The 20,727-nt window shown below is 40.3% G+C and overlaps 1 protein-coding gene across 1 annotated transcript; it reads right to left on the bottom strand.

The window, feature by feature from the left end:
• Window positions 1–1,940: 1,940 nt before the first annotated feature.
• On the bottom strand, window positions 1,941–15,402 carry LOC123825898 (carcinoembryonic antigen-related cell adhesion molecule 21-like). The gene is made up of 3 exons (XM_045849551.1): window positions 15,339–15,402; window positions 14,071–14,421; window positions 1,941–2,262 (listed from the first exon to the last, which is right to left on the bottom strand). Exons 1-3 carry the CDS (start codon window positions 15,400–15,402, stop codon window positions 1,982–1,984), a joined length of 696 nt encoding a protein of 231 aa, XP_045705507.1. The 3' UTR covers window positions 1,941–1,981.
• Between the last annotated feature and the right edge of the window lie 5,325 nt (window positions 15,403–20,727).

Below are 20,727 nucleotides of genomic sequence, written 5' to 3'. Positions count from 1 at the left end.
ATATACATAATATTGATGTATGCACATACAATTCAAATCCTTTCATGTTTCTGATGAGAATGAATGTGACTGTCCTGGAATAGATGTTATTGTTCACATGGTGAAAATATTGAATACTTCTTTAAGAAGAAGTTTTGTGAACCATGTGTACACATGTGTTTTAAAAAAAACTAAATGTGTAATTAATGAACTGCTTTCCTTTCTCCATCCTAATTAATGTAAATATCATTATATATTTAAAATATTTGTAATTCAAAAATAACTTCTTCAAACATCTATTTACTTACTATCCAACAGAGTAGACAGAAGAATAAATAAGAACATAAAAATTAAGAAAACATCTTTAAACCCAAAGCAGACTATTCTTTGTTTCTGTGGAGTGGTCTCTGTGACATCCTGCCTGGGGTCTGTTCTCTGGGCCCTAGAGGATAGCTAGGGTGGTTGAAAAAATCCCACCACATGTAGTGGATTTGGGAAGAGATTCTCCCTGCAAGAAAATAGCTTGCTTCCCAGTCACTTGAGTCTGGATTGATAATGAGAAGTGATAGGGGTGGGAGAAAATGCCATTGAAAGACCAAAATTGTAAAGTTGTAAAATTGTAAAGTTAAGAGCTTTTGTGACTTTGCCACCCACTTGCCATGATAAGACAAACTACAGGGAAGTTGAGTCCACACTGTGAATGGTTTGAGGGGACAATGCCTCATCTGAGGGTGGGACAAGGCAAGAAGTTAGAGTAGAAATGAGAGTGTAGTGGGTAAAGCAGTTGAATGACTAAATCTAAGAGAGACCTCCCAAAGCTTTCCTGATGGTAACAAGCCCTCTAAAGAAGAATAGCTTGTGATGCAATAGGGAACATGGGTGGGTTGAAGGGATTATTTTCTTATGTAAACTTGTCAGAGAAAACATCCATGTCTTTGTGACATTTGAGTGAGACCTATAAAGGAGCAGATGGGGTTATGGAGGACTTGGCTGGTGACACATAATTTCACCTGATTAGTTACCTAAGTGTAGAAGAACTGACTTTCACCACATATTTTTTCTCTGATGAAGTTTTTTTCTATAAAACATAAAATGAAAGTTTTAACAGTCACCTGAGGTTAGAAAGCTTCACCCTGAGAAATTCTTTGTAGCTCTGAGTGGTATCCTCTTCTCCAAGAGATACCAGAGACCAAGGAGGTCAAATTTAGCTTCATAAGGCCTGAGGTCATTTTAAATTTCATGGGCATTTATCTGAAATAGGAAACATGAGGTAAAGTGTTGGTTTTATTTCCAAAACTTCCAATTATATATTACTAACAAAAAGAAGAGAAATGTATTGATGTTATGGAAATAATTTTAATGACATATAAATAAGAATCCTCAAGGCTTTAGAAATCCTTTGAAAGAAAGAGAAATACTAAGATCAGTGTTGTTATTCACATGAGTGTCCTCTTGTCCATTCCCAATGTTTACAATGTATCCAGGTGCCCTCCACATGTTTACATGAAGAAATACAGAGCACAGATCTGTGAGCTCATCATCTGATCCCACTGGTTATCACAGGACCATTGCAGACATGGTACCTCCACTGTGGACATGGTACAAATGAGACCAATCCAAGATGACAGTTGTCTGAAATATGACCTTAATTCAACAATAATGACAATGTTCACATTTTTGAGTATTTATTGATGCACTGCAAATCTTCTAAGAACTATTCATCTTCAAAAAATCTGTTATAATACTGCAAAACATTTTTTTTACAATTTTATTTATTTATTTTTAGAGAGGGAAAGGAGAGAGAAAGAGAGAGAGAGAGAGAGAAACATCAATGTGTGGTTGCTGGGGGCCGTGGCCTGCAACCTAGGCATGTACCCTGACTGGGAATCGAACCTGCAACACTTTGGTTCGCAGTCCATGCTCAATCCACTGAGCTATGCCAGCCAGGGCTGCTGCAAAACTTTTTATTTAGAATTTAATAACATATGGCAAGAAAGGAGGGTCACTCAAATTTCACATCCAGTGTAACAGACCAACTTTCAGTAGACCTGATGGGATTGGAAACTTCACACCAGTAATACCCAGCATCTTCCCTCTTCACAGGGTCTATGGTGAGGCTTCGGTGGTCTTCTGATATCTTCATGCGTTCATTGAGCTTCAGATTCATGCCCTTGAACAACCAGTGGATGAACAGTGCATTTGTGTTGCAGGTCAAGACCACAGAATCCTTATTCTCTGTGACTGTGGTGTTACTGGCTACCAGGGAGACCACTAATTCAGGCTCTGTAGAGAAATAGGGAATGTGACTGTTTAAAAATGGGCTTAATACACGGAGCCATGCTACTTATTTAGTCTCAGCAACTCACAGCCCACAGTGAGCTATGTAATGGCCACCAGAGTATGTTCCCAACATTTACAGAAGGATAATTGTCTAAGTTCTTGTAAAATTATGTAAGGAGAGAGCTGCAGCTAGCCTGTAGTCCCATATAACCCCAGTATGATTCCATTCATACTCCCTCAGTTATCTGAGTTAGCAGCTCCAAAAACCCCTTCCCAGCTCGTATGTCCAATAACCTCATCATCAGATAGAATTTTTCTCTCAGGAGCTTTTATTGATCTTTTCCTAGGACTTCTTTTTTTTTTCCCTGACAAAACATCAGGTCCCACACCTTATATCAACTTTTATCCATGTTGTGGAAAGCAGGCTTACCGCCATATCCATCTCAGGAGCCAAGGAAGTTTATAGTAAGTAGAAAAGTATTTAGCTTTTGTTAAATAACTTATTATGCAGTAAAGACTGTTCAATGGAGAAAAGTCACTCTTTTCAACAAATGGGTTGCACAACAATAGTCACATGCAGACAAGTGACATGGGTGAGTGTCTGACACCACACACACAAATTCAGTCAAAGAGATCAAATTCTAAAGGTTACCCCTAAAACTATAAATGCTAAGAGGAAGGATGGGAAGAAGCATTATGACATTGATTTGACAATGACTTTTATAAATATGACACTAAGAACAAAGGTAAAAAATAGACAATTGGGATTTTGTCAAAATAAAATTTTTCTTCATTAAAACACAAGTTGAAAGGTGACCTATGAAATATGAGAAAATACTTTGCAAATCATAAGGCAAATAAAAGGTTAATATCTAGAATATACAAAAAAAATCATGTACAGAGAGGGAAGATGGCAATGGGGTAGGAGGGAGCCTATTCCACTTTTCCCTACACACTGGAGAACGCCTAGCTGATCTACAGAGGAACAGAGCAAACAGCCAAGAGTACCCCAACATACATGAAAATAAGAGACCAAAAATTGTATCGGACACTGAAAAAACAGGCGGTAAGGAGAGTGCTTCAGGACAATAAGGTCCCAGGGACCAGTTTGGAGATGAGGGCAGCTGCAGACCCAGGCCTGGCACCTGCCCCTGGGTCTTTCAGAGTCCTTGGGAGGGAGCAGGGTCAACTGCTCCCTCTCTCCATGGCCAATCAAGGTTTAGACAGCACTGGGATAGACCTGGTTGCTTGAAGTCGCAGAGAGGGGAATAAAGACTAAGTGGAAAACACACAGGGACTGTGATCACCCACAGGGTCTGTGGACACCGGCTTGGGAGACTTGAGAGTCATGCAGTGATGGGCACTGATCCAGATAGTCACTTGTCTGGCAGAAGAATTGGGCTATATGGAGCAGCAGGCTTGAGTAGGAGGAATTTCTCAAAAATAAAAACTTTGGGGAATTCTCCTGCAACAGCCACTCAGCCTCCTTCCCACCCAGCTGGGCAGTGATCCCAAGGTTGCACGGAAGTTAGTGGAGAAGGCCTTGCACACCCCCAAAGCACTGGGAAGAGTGCATACCCAAACCCTCAGGACTGAGGCAGCCTGGACTATCCCATGTGTGCATGCCCACACCCCAGCCCACAGCGGTAACCCTGGGGAAACAATGCTCTCAGGAAGACCTGAATTCTACATCAAGGAGCCAGGGAAAGGCACCAGGCTAGCTCTTGGGAGAGTGCACGCAGGACTTGCTGAGTGCACATCCAGAAGTGAGAAAAGCCATACCAATCACCCCTCAGCCTGTTGGAGCCAACAAGACCAGAAAAAACAGTTTGGCCAGTTTGAAACAAACAAAAGGTGTTTTGTTGTTGTTTTTTTTTGTTTTTGTTTTATTTTTAAGTAATCTTTTATTTGTTTTTAATTTTATTATTGTTTTATCTTTCAGTACCTTTTTTCCTCTTTCCTTATTTTGTTTTATTCCTTTTTTGTCTTGTTTTATTCCTTTTTCCTTTCTTTCCAGTTTTATCTCTTCTTCCTCCCTTCTTTTGCTCCCCCCCCCCCACCAAATACCCACAAGTGAGACAATAAAACCAGGAACTGTGAAAAGACCAGAGTTGAACCCAAAGAGGAGGCATCCCAACAGTTGAGATAGTCAGATAAAATTCACTTTGCTATTACAGAGAACCTGCAAGTTATTGCATATTTGTATTATTATTTTTCATTATTCTTACATCTTTTACTTTAGTAGTATTTTTGTGTACCTCTTCTTTCTGTACAGCCTTCTTTGCTTGGCTGGTTATATTGTATCATTTGACAGGTTTCCCCTGTTCTCTACTTCATAATGTGTTGCTAATTTACTGTCCTTCATGTCACTTGTGTTCCTTTAGCACACTACTCAAGGTACTATACTCCCTATTCTTGTTATCCAGATCACATAGATTATATCATATGACTGTTGCTCTAATATTATTGTAAATAATAACTGTTCCATACATCGTAAATACTTCACAACACCCCTCCCAGATCATAGCCCACTTCACAGTTTCCTGAAGTCTATTACTGTAAGTGGTTAACTCTATTCTCTCACACACTACATCTATTTTCTATCCTTTACTCTCACCTTACCTCAGAATCTGACCTCCCACAACCTCACTACTTTCTAGATCCAACTCACAATCTTCCCCTCCCCAACAAGAGTCTTATCTCCTTTGTATACTTTCTAAAAAGTGGCTAGTTGGATGAAAGATCATGGTTAACACTAAACATAGCCAAAGGATCTCTTATCTCTTAACCAGCTGCTACTATAAATATCATTGAACACTTTCTTGCTGTCTTAAACCATTTTGCCTTCCCCCTCCAACTGATAACAACAACAAAAAAATAGGTGTAAGCTATTAACATTAGGATACCTGCTAGAAGAGGAAACCCAACAACAAAGAAACCACCAACAGATAACAACAGAAGAAGGTAAAGGAGACAGTGGAAGCCACACTAACCTCAATCCAGGACCTATCTGGAAACACAGTTAAATAGTGGAGAAACTACTCAGAGCAAAAAACTGAACACGAGCAAGAGAGAATCCTCCAAACCCTGTACACACAGAAGAACCAGCTTAAATACAACCTGCCCTCACCAGCACAATAAAATACAACAGGTGGTGGACAGAGTGAGCCTCAGTTAACCAGCTGGTTGGAAGGACCCACCAAAGAAAGAGCAAATAATAATCAAAACCCAAAGACAAACACAGAGCACTCTTAACCAGCAGTCCATGACCAGTGAGCTTGGGAAATCAAGGAGACTGCACCACTGAATCTCACAGGTATTCTACTGTTGGGAACCGCCCTGACTGGTATCAGAAGCTGAAACCCCCGCCTAGCTAAGGCTAAGGGAACGCCCTTGGAACCGTGAGCCAACAAGGAGACAAAAGCTTATCTCCCTGGCAGGAATGCTGCTTCTGCTGCTGAACCCCAAAAAGCTTGGTCGGTTAGCCAAAGACGGGTAAGATTCCCCATGGGGGGAACAACCCAAGCCAGGCACGATCACTTTGGGAGGCCCCCCAAAAGAAGGACTTGGGGGGCTGCAGCAAAAGGGGGTGATGGACCCTCACTCCTCGGCTTTGACAAAGTCTGAGTTCTCAGCATCCGGAAGAAAATCTCCTTATCTCTCGGTAGCCTTAGTTCCCGCGCTCCACCTAAGCCTGAAACAATGACGGGGTAGTACAGCTCGGTACTGGGAAGTGCGGATTTCCCGGGGTGATCAGGCCTAAGAAAGAACATGTAAATTACTGTGAAACCTTCTTTGTTCAAGAATGCTCTCAGTTGAATGAGAAGGGTCTTAGGAGGAAGCTAGTTTGTTCCTCAGCCTTACAGCTCTTTGACCCCCAACTCAATAGACGGGCAGAGTTCTTTGTTTTCTATGGTTCCTTACTTCCCCTAATGAGTATTGTACTTTACCTGAGTTATTATGTAGCATGAGCCCAATAAAAGCAGGTATGGACTGTAAATCGGCGCGCTCCTCACTAGAAGGGGTGGCCATTTCGTCCCTACTTCTCCACAGAAACTAGTTTGTCTCTGTGTATGTTTTTTCTCGCGTGTTTATCGTTGAGCCATCCACAGCGTTCCGTGGTCACTGCTGGTTGGTGACCCACGCGCAACAGCCTACCACAGAAGTTCACACCATAAACCCAGGCAACCAGAACAGATCAATTTAAGAAGCTGAAGCTAACAAAAAGAGTCTCACAAACAATGGGAAGACAAAGAAACAATCCCCAAATGAAAGGAAAGGAGAAAGCCCCAGAAAGAATGCTAAATGAAATAGACACAACAACTATCAGAGATTGAGTTCAAAGAAATGGTTATCTGGAAGTTCAATGAGTTCACCAGGAACTACCAGAAACTACAGGGAAACTACAATGAACTCACTGCAAACTATATCAACATGGAAAAGGAAATGGAAACTATCAACAAGGGCCAAGAGGAAATGAAAAATACAATTTCTGAAATGAAGAACACCGCAGAAGGAATGAAAAGCAGGGTCGATGAAGCAGAAGATCAGATCAGTGAATTGGAGCACAAAGTAGAAAAAAAAAAACACCCAGAAAGAGGAAGAAAAAGAAAAGAAGCTCAGAAAGAATGAAGAGGGATTAAGAGAAATGCAATACAATATGAAACATAATAATATCCATATTATAGTGATACCAGAAGGAGAAGAAGAAGAGTGAGTGATATAAAGCTTATTTGAAAAAGTAATGATGGAAAACTTCCCTAATTTGATGAGAGAAAAAGTCACACAAATCCAAGAAACAGAGAGTTCCAATCAAGAGGAACCCAAAGAAGCCCACTTCAAGACACATCATAATTAAAATAGCAAAGTTCCAAGACAAAGAGAGAATCTTAAAGGCATCAAGGGTGAAACAGGAAGTAACATACAAGGGAGCCCCGATAAGGTTAGCAGCTGACTTCTCAATGGAAACACTCCAAGCCAGAAGAGAGAGTGGCAAGAAATATTCCAAGTAATGAAAACCAGAGGTCTGCAACCAAGGCTACTGTACTTAGCAAGGCTCTCAATCAATATAGAAGGCCAAATAAGAAGCTTCCCAGACAAAAGAAGTCTAAATGAATACATCTCCACCAAACCAGCTCTGCAGAAGATGCTAAAGGGAATGATCTAAGGAAAGTAAAGAAGAGAGAGAGACAGAGAGGAACACAAGTATGAACATGGCAATGAATAAGTACCTATCAATAATAACCTTAAATGTAAATGGATTAAATGCTCCAATCAAAAGACATAGAATAGCTGAATGAATAAGAGAGCATGACCCACACATATGCTGCCTACAAGAGACCCACAAAGGTGTTGGGGTCCACTGTGCCTGGTCTCAGGAAGCTGTAATCCTCCACCCTCCGGCCCTGTGGCTAAGGCTGAGTAAGAGACCTCTGAACCAGGAAACCCTAAGGAGACAATTTCCCTGGCAGGAATGCTGCCTGTTCTGTGCCGGCCCCCAGTGCTTGATCAGTTAGCCAATGATGGGTAAGGCTCCCCAAGGGGGGAATCATCTAAAACAGGCATGATCATGTAGAGGCCACAGGGAAGGTCTTGAGGGGATGTGAAAATGAAGGGGTGATCGATTTCAACCCCTGTCCCCTTGGCTTTGTCAAAGCCTGAATCCTTGTTCTTAGTTGTGAGAAATCCAAGTCTCCCAGCTGCCTTTGTCTCCTCTGCCCTACTCAGGCCTGCAGAAATAACAGGGGTGGTACAGTCCAGACCAGAATTGGTGGACCCACGGGATAATCAGGCCTGGGACATAGAGTATGCAAGATCCTGTGAGATCTGCTTGCTGGAGGAAGCTCTTGAATTTGAATATGAAGGCATGGGCAGGAAACAAAACTAGCCCTTTAGGTAATGTAGTCTTTTTAAGTGATAAAACCCCAGAATCTCAGCCCAGAATCCCAGCATGAGTTCTGCCAGCCCCTTTGAAAGCTACCTATTTGTTTGATCTTCCCTGGCAGACTGTAATCCACAAACTGTATCTGTATTCTTAGTAAAAGCCTACTCAGGTAGTGATTCAGGGTGCTCTCCACTAGAGAGAGTGGCCATGCTGTTCCTATTTGTCCACAGGACTCGATAATCTGTATGTATGTTTTCTTGTATCTCAAGCATCTGCAGCAGTAATAGATACTGCTGGCCTGTATCCTCCTCACAGAAGACCTACACAGACTGAAAATGAAGAGCTGGAAACAAATTTCCCAAGCAAACAGACAGGAAAAAAAAAAAAGCCAGGGTAGCAATACTCATATCAGACAAAATAGACTTCAAAAAAGGGCCATAAAGAGAGACAGAGAAGGTCACTTCATAATATTCAGGGGAAAAATCCACCAAGAAAACAAACATTGTGTTTGGGTGCATTATGTATTGCACCCAAATACATAAAGAAAATTAGAGGACTTCAACAAAGATATTAACAGCAACACAATTATAGTAGGGGATTTTAACATCCCACTGTCAAAAATGGACAGATCTTCCAAACAAAATATCAACAAAGATATTGTGGCATTGAACAATGTCCTAGTTAAGATGGACTTAACAGATATATATTTAGAGCCCTTCATCCCAAAGAAGCTAAATAAAAATTTTTTGAACTGCATGTGAAACATTTTCAAAGATAAACCACAAGATATAACACAAAATAAGCCTCAACAAATTCAGGAAAATTGAAATCATACCAAGCACTTTCTTTGACCACAAAGGACTGAAACTAGAAACCACCCCCCGGAAAAAAAAACAAAACAAAACAACAACAACAAAAAAAAACATTAGAAATCATGGAGATTGAATAGCATGTTATTAAACAATGAATGGGTCAAGAATGAAATTAAGGAAGAAATAAAAAGTTTCTGGAGACAAACGAAAATGAACTCACAACAACCCAAAATTTATGGGACACAGCGAAAGCAGTCAAGAGAGGGAAATTCATAGCAATACAGGCCTACCTAAAAAAGATAGAAACATTTCAAACAAACAACCTAAACCTACAAGAACTCGAGGGATAACAACAAAGACAGCCCAGAGCAAGTAGAAGGAAGGAAATAACCAAAATCAGAGCAGAATTAAATGACTTAGAGACTAAAAGCACAATTCTACAGACCAATGAATCCAGGAGCTGGTTCTTTGAAAAGATAAGCAAAATTGACAAGCCTTTAAGCAGGCTCATCAAGAAAAAAAGAGAGAGTACCCAAATAAACATAATCAGAAATGAAAGAGGAGAGATTACAACTGACAACACAGAAATACGAAGAATTGTAAGAAATTACTATGAAGAACTGTATGTCAAGAAATTTAAAAACCCAGGTGAAATGGACAAATTTCTAGAAAAATATAATCTTCCAAAACTGAATGAGGAAGAAGGAGAAAGCCAGAACAGACCAATAACCACAGATGAAATTGAAACAATAATAAAAATACTCCCAAAAAACAAAACCCCTGGACCAGATGGTTTCACAGAAGAATTCTACAAAAGCATTTAAGGAAGAGCTAACCCCTATCCTTCACAGACTATTCTCAAAAATCCAAAATGATGGAAGACCCCTAAACTCTTTCTATGAAGCCACTATCATCCTAATTCCAAAACCAGATAAAGACAAAATAAAGAAAGAAAACTTCAGGCCAATATTGCTAATGAACATAGATGCTAAAATCCTCAACAATACATTGGCAAACCACATCCAACAGTACATTAAAAAGATCATACACCATGACTAAGTGGGATTCATCCCAGGGATGCAAGGATGGTTCAATATTAACAAATCAGTAAATGCAATACATCACATAAACAAAATCAAAGACAAAAATCACATGATCATATCAATAGATGAGGAAAAAGGATTTGATAAGGTACAGCACCATTTAGGATAACAAACTCAGCAAAGTGTGAATAGAGGGAGCATTCCTTAGCATAGTAAAGCCCAAATATGAGAGACCTACAGCCAACATCATACTCAATGGGCAAAAACTAAAATCTTTTACACTAAGATCGGGAACAAGACAAGGTTGTCCACTTTCTCCACTTCTATTCAAGATAGTATTGGAAGTTTTAACCACAGTGATCAGACAAGAAAAGGAAAGAAAAGGCATCCAAATTGAAAAGGAGAAAACAAAACTGTCATTGTTTGCAGATGACATGATAGTGTACATAGAAAATCCTATAGACTCCACACACACAAAAAATGCTTGACTTAATAAATGAATTTGGCAAAACAGTAGGATACAAAGTCAATATCCAGAAATCGAAGGTATTTTTGTATACCAACAATGAAAAAGCAGAAGCAGAAATCAAGAAAAAATCATATTTGATATAGCAAAAAGAAAAATAAAATATCTAGGAATAAACTTAACCATAAAGCTAAAAGACCTGTATGCAGAAAACTACATAACAATGAAGAAAGAAATCAAAGAAGACACAAACAAATGAAAACATACACTGTGTTCATGGATCGGAAGAATTAACATCATCAAAAATTTCATACAACCCAAAGCAATTTACAGATTCAATGCAAAACCTATTAAATTACCAATGGCGTATTTCACAGACATAGAAAAAACACCTCAAAAATTTATATGGAACCATAAATGACCCTGTAGCTGCTGCAATTTTGAGAAAGAACAGCAAAGTAGGAGGGATCACAATACCTCATACCAAACTCTATTACAAGGCCACTGTAATCAAAACAGCCTGGTACTGGCATAAAAATTGGCACTTGGATCAGTGGAACAGAATAGAGAGCCCAGAAATATATCCACATCTCTATGGACAATTAATATTCGACCAAGGGGCAGCAACATAAAATGGAGTAAAAATAGCTTCTTCAACAAATGGTGTTGGGAGAACTGGGCAGCTATATGCAAAAAATGAAACTGGAGCACCAATTTACACCATACACAAAAATAAATTCAAGGTGGATAAAATATTTAAATATAGTCCGTGATACCATTAAAGTCCTAGGGGAGAACATAGGAAGGAAAATCTCAAATATTTCATGCAGCAACATTTTTGCTGATATGACCCCTAGAGCAAGGGACATAAAGGAAAGAATTATCAAATGGAACCCTATCAAAATAAAAAGCTTCTGCACAGCTAAAGAAAACAGATTTAAATAAAAAGAGAACCAACTATATGTGAAAACATATTTGCCAATGATACCTCAGACAAGGGTTTAATCTCCAAAATATACAAAGAATTGACTTGACTCCACTCTAAGAAGACAAGCAACCCAATTATAAAATGGGCAAAGGACTTGAACATACACTTCTCAAAGGACAGACAGAGGATCCAGAGACACATGAAAAGATGCTCAATACCACTAGCTGTCAGAGAGCTGCAAATTAATACCACAATAAAATACCACTTCACACCAGTCAGAATGGCCATCATAAACAAAGCAGCACACAATAAGTGTTGGAGAGGTTGTGGGTAAAAGGGGACCCTAATGCACTGTTGGTGGGATTGCAAACTGGTACAACCACTATGGAAAACAGTATGGAATTTTCTGAGAAAACTAAAAATGGATCTGTCCTTTTTGACCCAGAAATTCCACTGCTAGGATTATATCCTGAGAACCCTGAAACACCAATCCAAAAGAACTTATGCACCCCAATGTTCATAGCAGCACAATTTATGATAGCTAAGTGCTGGAAACAACCTAGGTGCCTATCAGTAAATGAATGGATCAAAAAAAAAAACTATGGCACATTTACACAATTTAATTATATGCAGCATAAAGAAGAAGCTCCAACCCTTTGAAACAGTATGGATGGAACTGGAAAGCATTATGCTGAGTGAAATAAGCCAGATGGTGAAAAACAAATACCATATGATCTCACCTTTAACAGGAACCTAAACAATAAAACAAACAAACAAGCAAAATATAACAAAAGACACTGAAGTAGAGAAGAGACTGACAATGACCAGAGGGGATCTGGGAGGGAATTTCATGGGGAAAGGGGAAGGGTTTACGGGAATAAATATAAAGGACTCATTGACAAAAACTAGTGGGGGGTGGAAATGGGAGGAAAGTGGGGAGTGATGCAGGGTTGGACTGGGATGGGAGTAAAAGATAGAAAACTGTACTTGAACAACAATTAAAATTAGAAAAAAAGTAATGTACAACTCAACAGTCACCACAAAACCATATATGAACCGGCTTAGAAATGAACAAAACACTTCAATAGACATTTCTCCAGAGAATATATGCAACAGGTCAAAAGTCACAGAAAAAAATGCTCAACACCACTATTATTTACAAAAAATAAATGTCAAAACTCCCTAGGTTGACTTAGTTGCTTGTGATGTTGGTGTGGTTAACTTTGCTCTACAAGTAAGAGAATAAAAATTGCCCTGTGTAGTACCTTCTTTTTCTCCAATCAGAGCTTCTTCAACCAGAGTTGGCTCCTCTCACATCTCAGTCAACTTGAGTCTTTGAAAGAACCCAGGAAATCTGTGCATCACTAGAAAATGCATGGGAATCTGGGTGCTCAGAGAATGTATGACCTCCAGCTATATGTGTGGTAGAAAGTACAGACTTTCTCAGGTGTCCTTTAAGTATAAGTGTTCAGTTATGGAAAGACATGACTTTGTGTCAGATACACTCCTGTAATTCTGATTCTTCACAGACCACCTTACTGCCTGGTTGACAAGAAGTGTTTCCTTGCAGCTGCACAGACTTCTATTACCCAGCTGAAGTGTTTTTCTATGAGGCACCATTTCCCAGGAAATCCCAGAGGCTGAGGTTTGTACAGAAATGACACATAGCAAGCAGGGGCAAGCCGGTGGTCAGTTGACTACTCAGGCCTTTGGACCAAGAGGACTTTCAAGGTGAATGTGAGCAAAATGAGTCAGGATACGCCTCCTGAGTGGGACAACTGTGCAGTAACTCTGTTACTGCAGGTAACTTGGTTCTAAAGTAAAAATACATTATTTTTTATTTTTATTTTTTTTTGTCCACTACACAGACCAAAGAGTATTCATATTAACTGAGGACACCTAACACAAAAGGATCCTCACCAGTTTATTGAGAGAGAATCCCCTGGGCTGATCCCTGGTGAATTAGAACCTTCCAGGAGCATCTTTTTTTCTCAGTTTCTTTCTGGGAATGCTGACCATTTTCTGAACCTTCCTAAGTCACACAGGGCCTTCAGCAATATCCAAGAACATTGTCTAACTGAGATTTACACACACAGACCCAAATGACATTGAATTCCATTTTTGCCAAGATGTGGCTCTTGGGCCTGAGCCCCAACTGGTGACAAGCACCGGACCCTTGTGACTTGGGTAGCTGTTAAACCATTACACACTCAGCTTTTCCCAGGAGGCTAACCCCAAGCTGACATAGACTCAAGAGACTCGCTGGAGTCAAGATCTTTGGTACAGTGTTCTGGAGAGTGGTTTCTGAACTGAGGTTGAGAAGAATTTCAGGAGGCCTCTCAGACCATGCTCTGACCTAATACAAGAGGGTCATTCTCAGGGTCAGTTTCATAGGGAGGTGCTCAGGATGCTTAACTGAGGCAAGTCTCATTTTTCTGAGTTACTTCCATCTTAGTAATACTCCTGTCTGCATTGACTGTCTGCAGGGCTGGAATTTAGGAAGGGAACTGAGATCTTAGGAAGTTTGTCTATACTCTTGTATATCATGCATTTAATGTCAAATCCCAACCTGAAACAAAATGCAGAGTGGAATGCAGGTAGATCCAGGATTATCAGTCCTGTGTGTGAAGCAGAAGTCACCCCACCCAACACCGACAGGTCAGAGAGCAATCACTCACCATATACAGTAAGCCTTCCAAATCCTATTTCTTTTTTTGAATCTGTAAGGTAGACTACTATAGTGTACATTCCTTCATCAGCTTTGGAGACCTTCTTTATCAGCAAGGACCAATCTTGTTTTAATACCACTCGTCCAAATGAAGGACCTCTGAAATACATTTCTGGCTTGTCTATGAGAAATGCAAGTAAATTATTTTGTTTTGCGCCTTCCCCCTTGTACCAATGGAGGCCTGAATGATTGGGAGGCTTATTTCGGACACGCAGAAGCACTTCCTTCCCTTCAGCAGCATAGGTTGACACAATAGCAAGTTGAGCTGTGGTGGGCTGGCACCAGAAACTGAAGAGTGAGACTAGAAAATAAGAAAAAAAAAATCTATGTTTTTATGAAAGCATTGTGATTGAAAAACAAGGCCCTGAATCCTGAGAGGGTCTCTTTACCTCTCAGCCTTTGTCTATATGTGTGTGTCTCCCATGTTCAATGTCAACAGCATGACCTCCATTACTTGAGCACCTCTGAAATTGTTATCTTCTCTGTTTCAAATACTTTTTTCCAGGTGTTTTCCTACTCTTCCCCTCACTGTGCTCAGACTCCTTCTGACACTCAGGGGCACTTTTGAAAACACCTTTCCTGACTACTTTCTCTAAAGATCCTCTGTCTGCACTTTTTGATCAGACCCTGCTCTGCATTTTTCATGGCTCTTGTGGGTACCTGACATCACACCTAGATCCTTCCTTTTCCCTTTCTCCTCCATAGAACATGAGCACAATGAAAGCAGGGCCACATTTGATCTTGTACCTCCAGTAACTTCAACAGGCTGCAAGAACTTGGAATTGAATGAATGAGCAATTCCAGGCTTGTACCTTCTGGGGTGCATTCAACCATTTCTGAGGTTGGTGGTAAAGACCATGTCTAGCACCCTTGGATAAGTTTTTTCTAGTGTTTCATGACATAAATCAGTATTAATCATAATCAGTATCAATCAGTATCATAATCAGTATCAGTATCAATTTTCATAATTAAATACTCAATGATGAATAATAGGAAATAAATAGCAGTTGAGGTTTTCCTGCCTCTCACCACTTCCAGATTATGAGATTTTCCTCTTGCTGAGTCCCCTTCCTCATCCTGCTATGCTCCTTTGTCCTTTACCCTCAGGTCCAGACAGAAGCCTTCCCTCTTTTCTAGGAGCACTGGCCTCTTCAGAAGATCCCAGCCAGTCTCTAGGTCAAAATCTTAGTCTACCCCAGGGAATTATATCCTACTTACTGGCCACCAGGAGCCCTTGCCAGTGGACAAGTCCTCTGTGGGTAAAGACTGACAGGGACCCCATCGTGTCTGCTGTCTCCTCTGTGACTGTGTTTTTGAGAGAAGCTTGAGGTTCGGTGAGGCTCACAGGCACCTTTGTCCAGAATGGTGCAATGTGCTGTGTGTCCTACCTGTTTGCTGAGCTTTATTCTGACGTAAGTTTATGATTCTTGTAATGTGAGCTGGGGGCAGGGACTGTTCACGGGACCCTCCTACTCCATGCCCTCACTCTGCCACCCTTGTCCCTTCTAACCAGCCAGTACTGCCCTTCTCTAATTTGGTTCTCTGGGAACTCCTGAAGTCTCTCAACATCACACAAATGCACACATGCATATAAACATTCACAAATATTCACTCTCATGCTGAGTTTGGAAAAGCAGAAGCCAGGGTTATCAGGATTTGGGGCATTTTCCACAGCCCCCTATCAGGTGCACATTTGCCTTTCCCCCAGTTTCCTTCTATCATATTTGACTTTTCCCTTCAGAGCAGTAGTTCTCGAGCTAAAACAGAAAAACACCGCCATGGCTTGTGTAGCTCAGTGGACTGAGCATGGGCTGTGAACCAAAGGGTCACCAGTTCAATTCCAAATCAGGGCACATGCCTGGGCTGCAGGCAAGGTCGCCAGTGGGGGCCATGTGAGGGAAACTACACACTAATATTTCCCTCTTCTCTCTCCTTTCCTCTCTCTCTAAATGTAAATAAATAAAATATTTATAGAAAAAAGAAAAACCTATCGCAGGTATGTCACCACTGCCACCCCTATTATGCACCAGATCACCTGTGAAACTTTGGAAATATCACAATACCCTGGTGACACCTTAAAAACACAGCTTCAGCAGCTGTCCCACTAATGTGGGTGCCCATGCAAAATTTGATCTCTTAACATGAGGATAGAACCATTTCTTCTACTCTCCTGTGCACAGGAAAATACTCCAGATTCTGTTAAACTGCAAATTCAATATGGCAGTGGTGCAGTGGATCAGAGACTCTACCTCTAACAAGCTCTCAGGAGAGGTTGCTCTTACTGACCTGTAGGGGCTTGTCAAGCCTGTCATGTGGCCCCCTGAGCTTGTCAGTGTTGCTGCACAGCTCCTTTTTATTAACAGTCTCTAGAAGTAGCAGGTGGGACAGAATAGTCAAGAGGGAGGATCCAAGAAAAGCCTGTTGAAACAGTGGATGAAAATCAGCCTCTTCCATCTTAGCCAAAGTCAGGTTCCTGTGTCTATTTCATATGTGTCTCATTGTTTCCCCCTACAGGACAGAAGTACAAATGGAGCCAATGTCAGGGACTTTCCAGGCACCCTGATCAGTACAGGGTGAGACCAGTGAAAAGGCAGGCATTATTGAGAGTACTCAGAGTCCAGAGTCAGGAGAACTTTCCCACCAGCGGGATGTGCTGTTTCAGACAGAGCCCTCTGTTTTCAAATGTTCAATGGAAGAACCTGGTGAAGGTTCTGCTGAGGCTTGGAGAGGGTGATGACCTGGAGGTTTGATCCCTAAATTTTTTTGTGTGTCCTCCATCACTACATTGAGATGTTGCATATGAGTCATTTCTGTGCCCCTGTCTTCCCACAGGGCCTAGGAAATGAAGCATCTCCATGTGAAAACTTCACTAGGGCCCTGTGTGTTGTTTTATTAGGAGAAGAGAGGTCTTTTAGAACCCTCAGCCCCTCTGAGATGGAAGCAACCACAGATTCTGTGTTCTCCTGCCCCATTCTGTACAAGAAGTTGCCCTTGATTCCCAGGACATCATGAACTGAAGACATACCTTCAGAGACAACAGACAGGTGTCCCACAGCCCAAGAATTTTGAGAATGAAAAGTCTTCCCTGATTCCTGTAAGATTAGGGTGTGCTCTTTCCTCCCAGGACAGTAACTCTGCCAAGGGTTGAGGATCCAGAGTTTCTGTCAGGTCAGATATTTGTGAGAACAGGAAAGACACAAGCCCTGGGTGATGAAACATAACCCACAAGGTGGGCCTGGGGAGGGCTGTGATTTTGGAGGAATAATATGTGTTCCAGCCTGTCACTGTTAGGAGGATCCTTTCATTCCTTCTGAAAGTATGAGAAGAACCAAACCTGCGCATGTGCCCAAGGAGTCGGTGGGCTCCTCTCATGCTGATACCAAGTATTTTGTTTTTCAAGAAACGTAATATAACTACAAGTGTCACTCACAGTGACAGGCTTCCATCGTGCAGTTTCCCTTAATGATTTAATGAGTGTTTACAGAGCATTTGTCATTTGTCAGGCTCTGAGCTGGACCCTGGAAACTCCAAAGAGAATAAGACATATGTGGGTCCTGTGCTCATTGATTTTACCTTGTAACAGCAACCAGCTTTCATATAAATCATGGCTCTAAAGAATTATCCATAAACAAGTGAAGGGTCATAAAGGACAACTTCTGGAGCATTTACAACATGTACTTGAGTATCAGCTGATCTGAGGATCACAGAGAGCACTACTGAGAAAGGACTCTTGGATAAGACCTGAAGAGTTAGTGGCCATTTGCTCCTTGATAGACAAAGGGTGTTAAAAAAAATTTGCCTGGACAGGACTGACCTTTGGTGGGCTGACTCTTCGCTGGATGGAGGAGTGGATGCAGTCCATGTGGGGAGTTGGAAGAGTTAGGGAGATTGTGGAATGATTTATATTGATGAGGTTGCTCCTTGCCTGGTTGTGGGTACTGATGATTCAGGGAGATTGGCCATGCTCAGAAAAGCTCCATCCTGCAGAGTAATTATGCTGCTTCCTGCTGCACATACAGAAAAATGGGCAAGAAAATGTCATGTTACTGTTAGGTATTTCTTTCGTACTGTACTTTCCATTATTCAACTTGTACTTTAGGTGATATTTAATTTATGCATGGATAATTTTAATATATTTATTGACTTGTAGTTGAGTATCATAATCTTAACTTATTGAAAGTATGCAATTTATACAGTGTTTTCAGATGCATTCACCAGAGAAGCTATACAATGAAAAGAAAGACATGTCCCTTACTATTAAAGTCTCTCATGCCATCTTGTAATCTCTTTTTTCTTCTCCTCTCCACTTCCTTTTTTAGTGTTAAGGAAACTCTCATTGACTATTTTTTATTATAAATTCTTTTGCATTTTCTGGAATCTGCAAATTTTTATTATATATATGTGTATATATATATATATATATATATATATTTAGACTGAGGTTGGCTCCTTGATGCAACAAAATTATTTTAATATAATTCTTTCTCTTTATTCTATAGTTATATCTCATTCTAGGGATAATTTAATTTTATTTATTCACCCCTTTATGGACATTTGTGTTTTTCCCATTTAGGACTATTAAATTAAACCTGCCATGAACATGATTGTGGAATAGTTGTTAATACAAAGAATTAGTGCTTGTAAAACCATGAATAACTAGAGGAAGAGAAGTTAGGAAGCTACCACTGGAAGTCTAGTCTCAAGGCCCACAGTCACAGTCCCACCCAGAGGTAAACAAACACCTGCTTCTTCACATAAAGCTGTGTCTGCTGCAGCCAACCCATCAGTCCACACAACAGCAGAAATAATGGTCTTTCTCCCTTCCAGCTTCTAAATTATGAACCAGTGTACCTCAGGGGATAAATTTAATTCATATCTGGATTCTCAATCACTGGAAGAAGGGGAAAGGTTGTGTTTAAATTTTCAGTCCCTCTAATATAAAAGGAAATCTGAAAAAAGATTAACCATACATGCCTAGTACCAATAGAAAATACACAGAACATCTGAGTATACTTGCAGGCTGTGCAATTCTGGGAGTGACCCCACCCAAGAAGCCTTAATTCTCTCATGTGATATCAGAGAAAAATGCTTGATCTTCTTTCTTGGATTTTAGAGAAGAGCATCTTAATCATTTGAAATTATCTAAGGGACTAGGGTGATAAGACTGTTTTTTATTGTGATGAGGCAACTCTTGGCAGGCCCCTGGATAGTTGCAGTTAGAGCAGGTCACCAGAAAGACCCAAGTTCTAACAAAAAGCTTGGAATTTGCCACTGTCAATGTAAGAGAAGTTTCAACCTGAAGAGTATTTTTATGAGTCTACTTGACTCAAATCTGATGATGATTATGGAGAAGAAAAATCTCAATGAATTGAGACAATGTTCTGAAGAATGGCAATTTTGCACCATGTTTTATACAGAATTGTCAAATCCAGGGGTCTAAGGGGTTACATGAAATCCACTGGCAATAGATTAAGGAACTGGGAGGAAGCAAAATGAAGAAATCTCTGTGATTAGGTAAAAAGTAGAACAAATGGATATGTACATTTTTGGGGTTGGTTGGTACCAGAAAGGTAGCAGTTAAGAATTAACACAATGACAATAATAATGAGAAGGTATGTGGTCTCTACTATGGTGCAGGGAAGGGTGTGAGAAAAATAAAATTACCCTGACATTTTAAAGGTAAGTTGTGGTAGAGGGAAAAGACAATAAACACCCTCAGTTATAGTAAAGATTGAGCTTTTTCAGGAAAGTTACCAGCCTAGGACAGGACTACCCACCATGACTCACTTTGGCTAAAAATTTTAATTTCATACCATCCTACATGGTCAACTCAGGTCTTTGAGTTTGTAAGTCCCACCATGCAGGCCTCCTCTGAGCTTGTCAGGTTTAGTATGTGGCCCCTTTTTTGTCCACACTGACCTTTTTGGTTACAAATCAACCTACAGAATGCAGCAGTGAGCAATCTTTTGGTTAGATAATATTGTCTCCAGTGCTAGGAAGGGATTCTTAGGAAGTCTTAGTAGCAGTGTTTGTCTTGCTGAAGAATAAACCATTGGTGATGCAGCCAGCCCTTAACTTTGAGTGGAAGTCAAGGCTGAATGATCTCAAAAGAGAAAAGCAGGTAAATGGGAGGCAGTTGGACCCACAGGCCTTTATTAGAAAAACACTCTGGATCATTTCAAACCTACAAGCTTTCATAATCCATCTCATTTCTCTGTATTTTGCATCTTGTATTACATTCACTTACAGTTTGAGAGCACACTATGCACCAATACAGTTTAATCATCTGACCATGAGGTGGAGTCTTAAGTACTGTGACCCACATGTTATTCATTATTCATTATTTAATCTTAGTCTGAGCTTTGCTAATTGTACACTTGGGAACTATATCCTTAATGTTTATTTGGGTACCAGGCTGTAAGAACAAAATGCTGAAAATTTAATTATCACCTAAATTTGAACGGGTGAGGAGGACAATAATAAGGGTTTCATACCAAAGTGTCCTGTATAAGAAAGACAAATACCATATCATTTCACCATTATGTGGAATTTAATGAATAACTGGAAGTAACAAATCAAACAAAAACAGACTCATAGATGGAAAAGA

The sequence above is a fragment of the Phyllostomus hastatus genome, unplaced genomic scaffold, assembly GCF_019186645.2.
Source record: "Phyllostomus hastatus isolate PE091 unplaced genomic scaffold, TTU_PhHast_1.1 phas_contig_699, whole genome shotgun sequence".
Classification (NCBI taxonomy): domain Eukaryota; kingdom Metazoa; phylum Chordata; class Mammalia; order Chiroptera; family Phyllostomidae; genus Phyllostomus; species Phyllostomus hastatus.
Note: the sequence above shows the minus strand (reverse complement) of the source record. Positions and strands in the feature narration are given on the sequence as shown.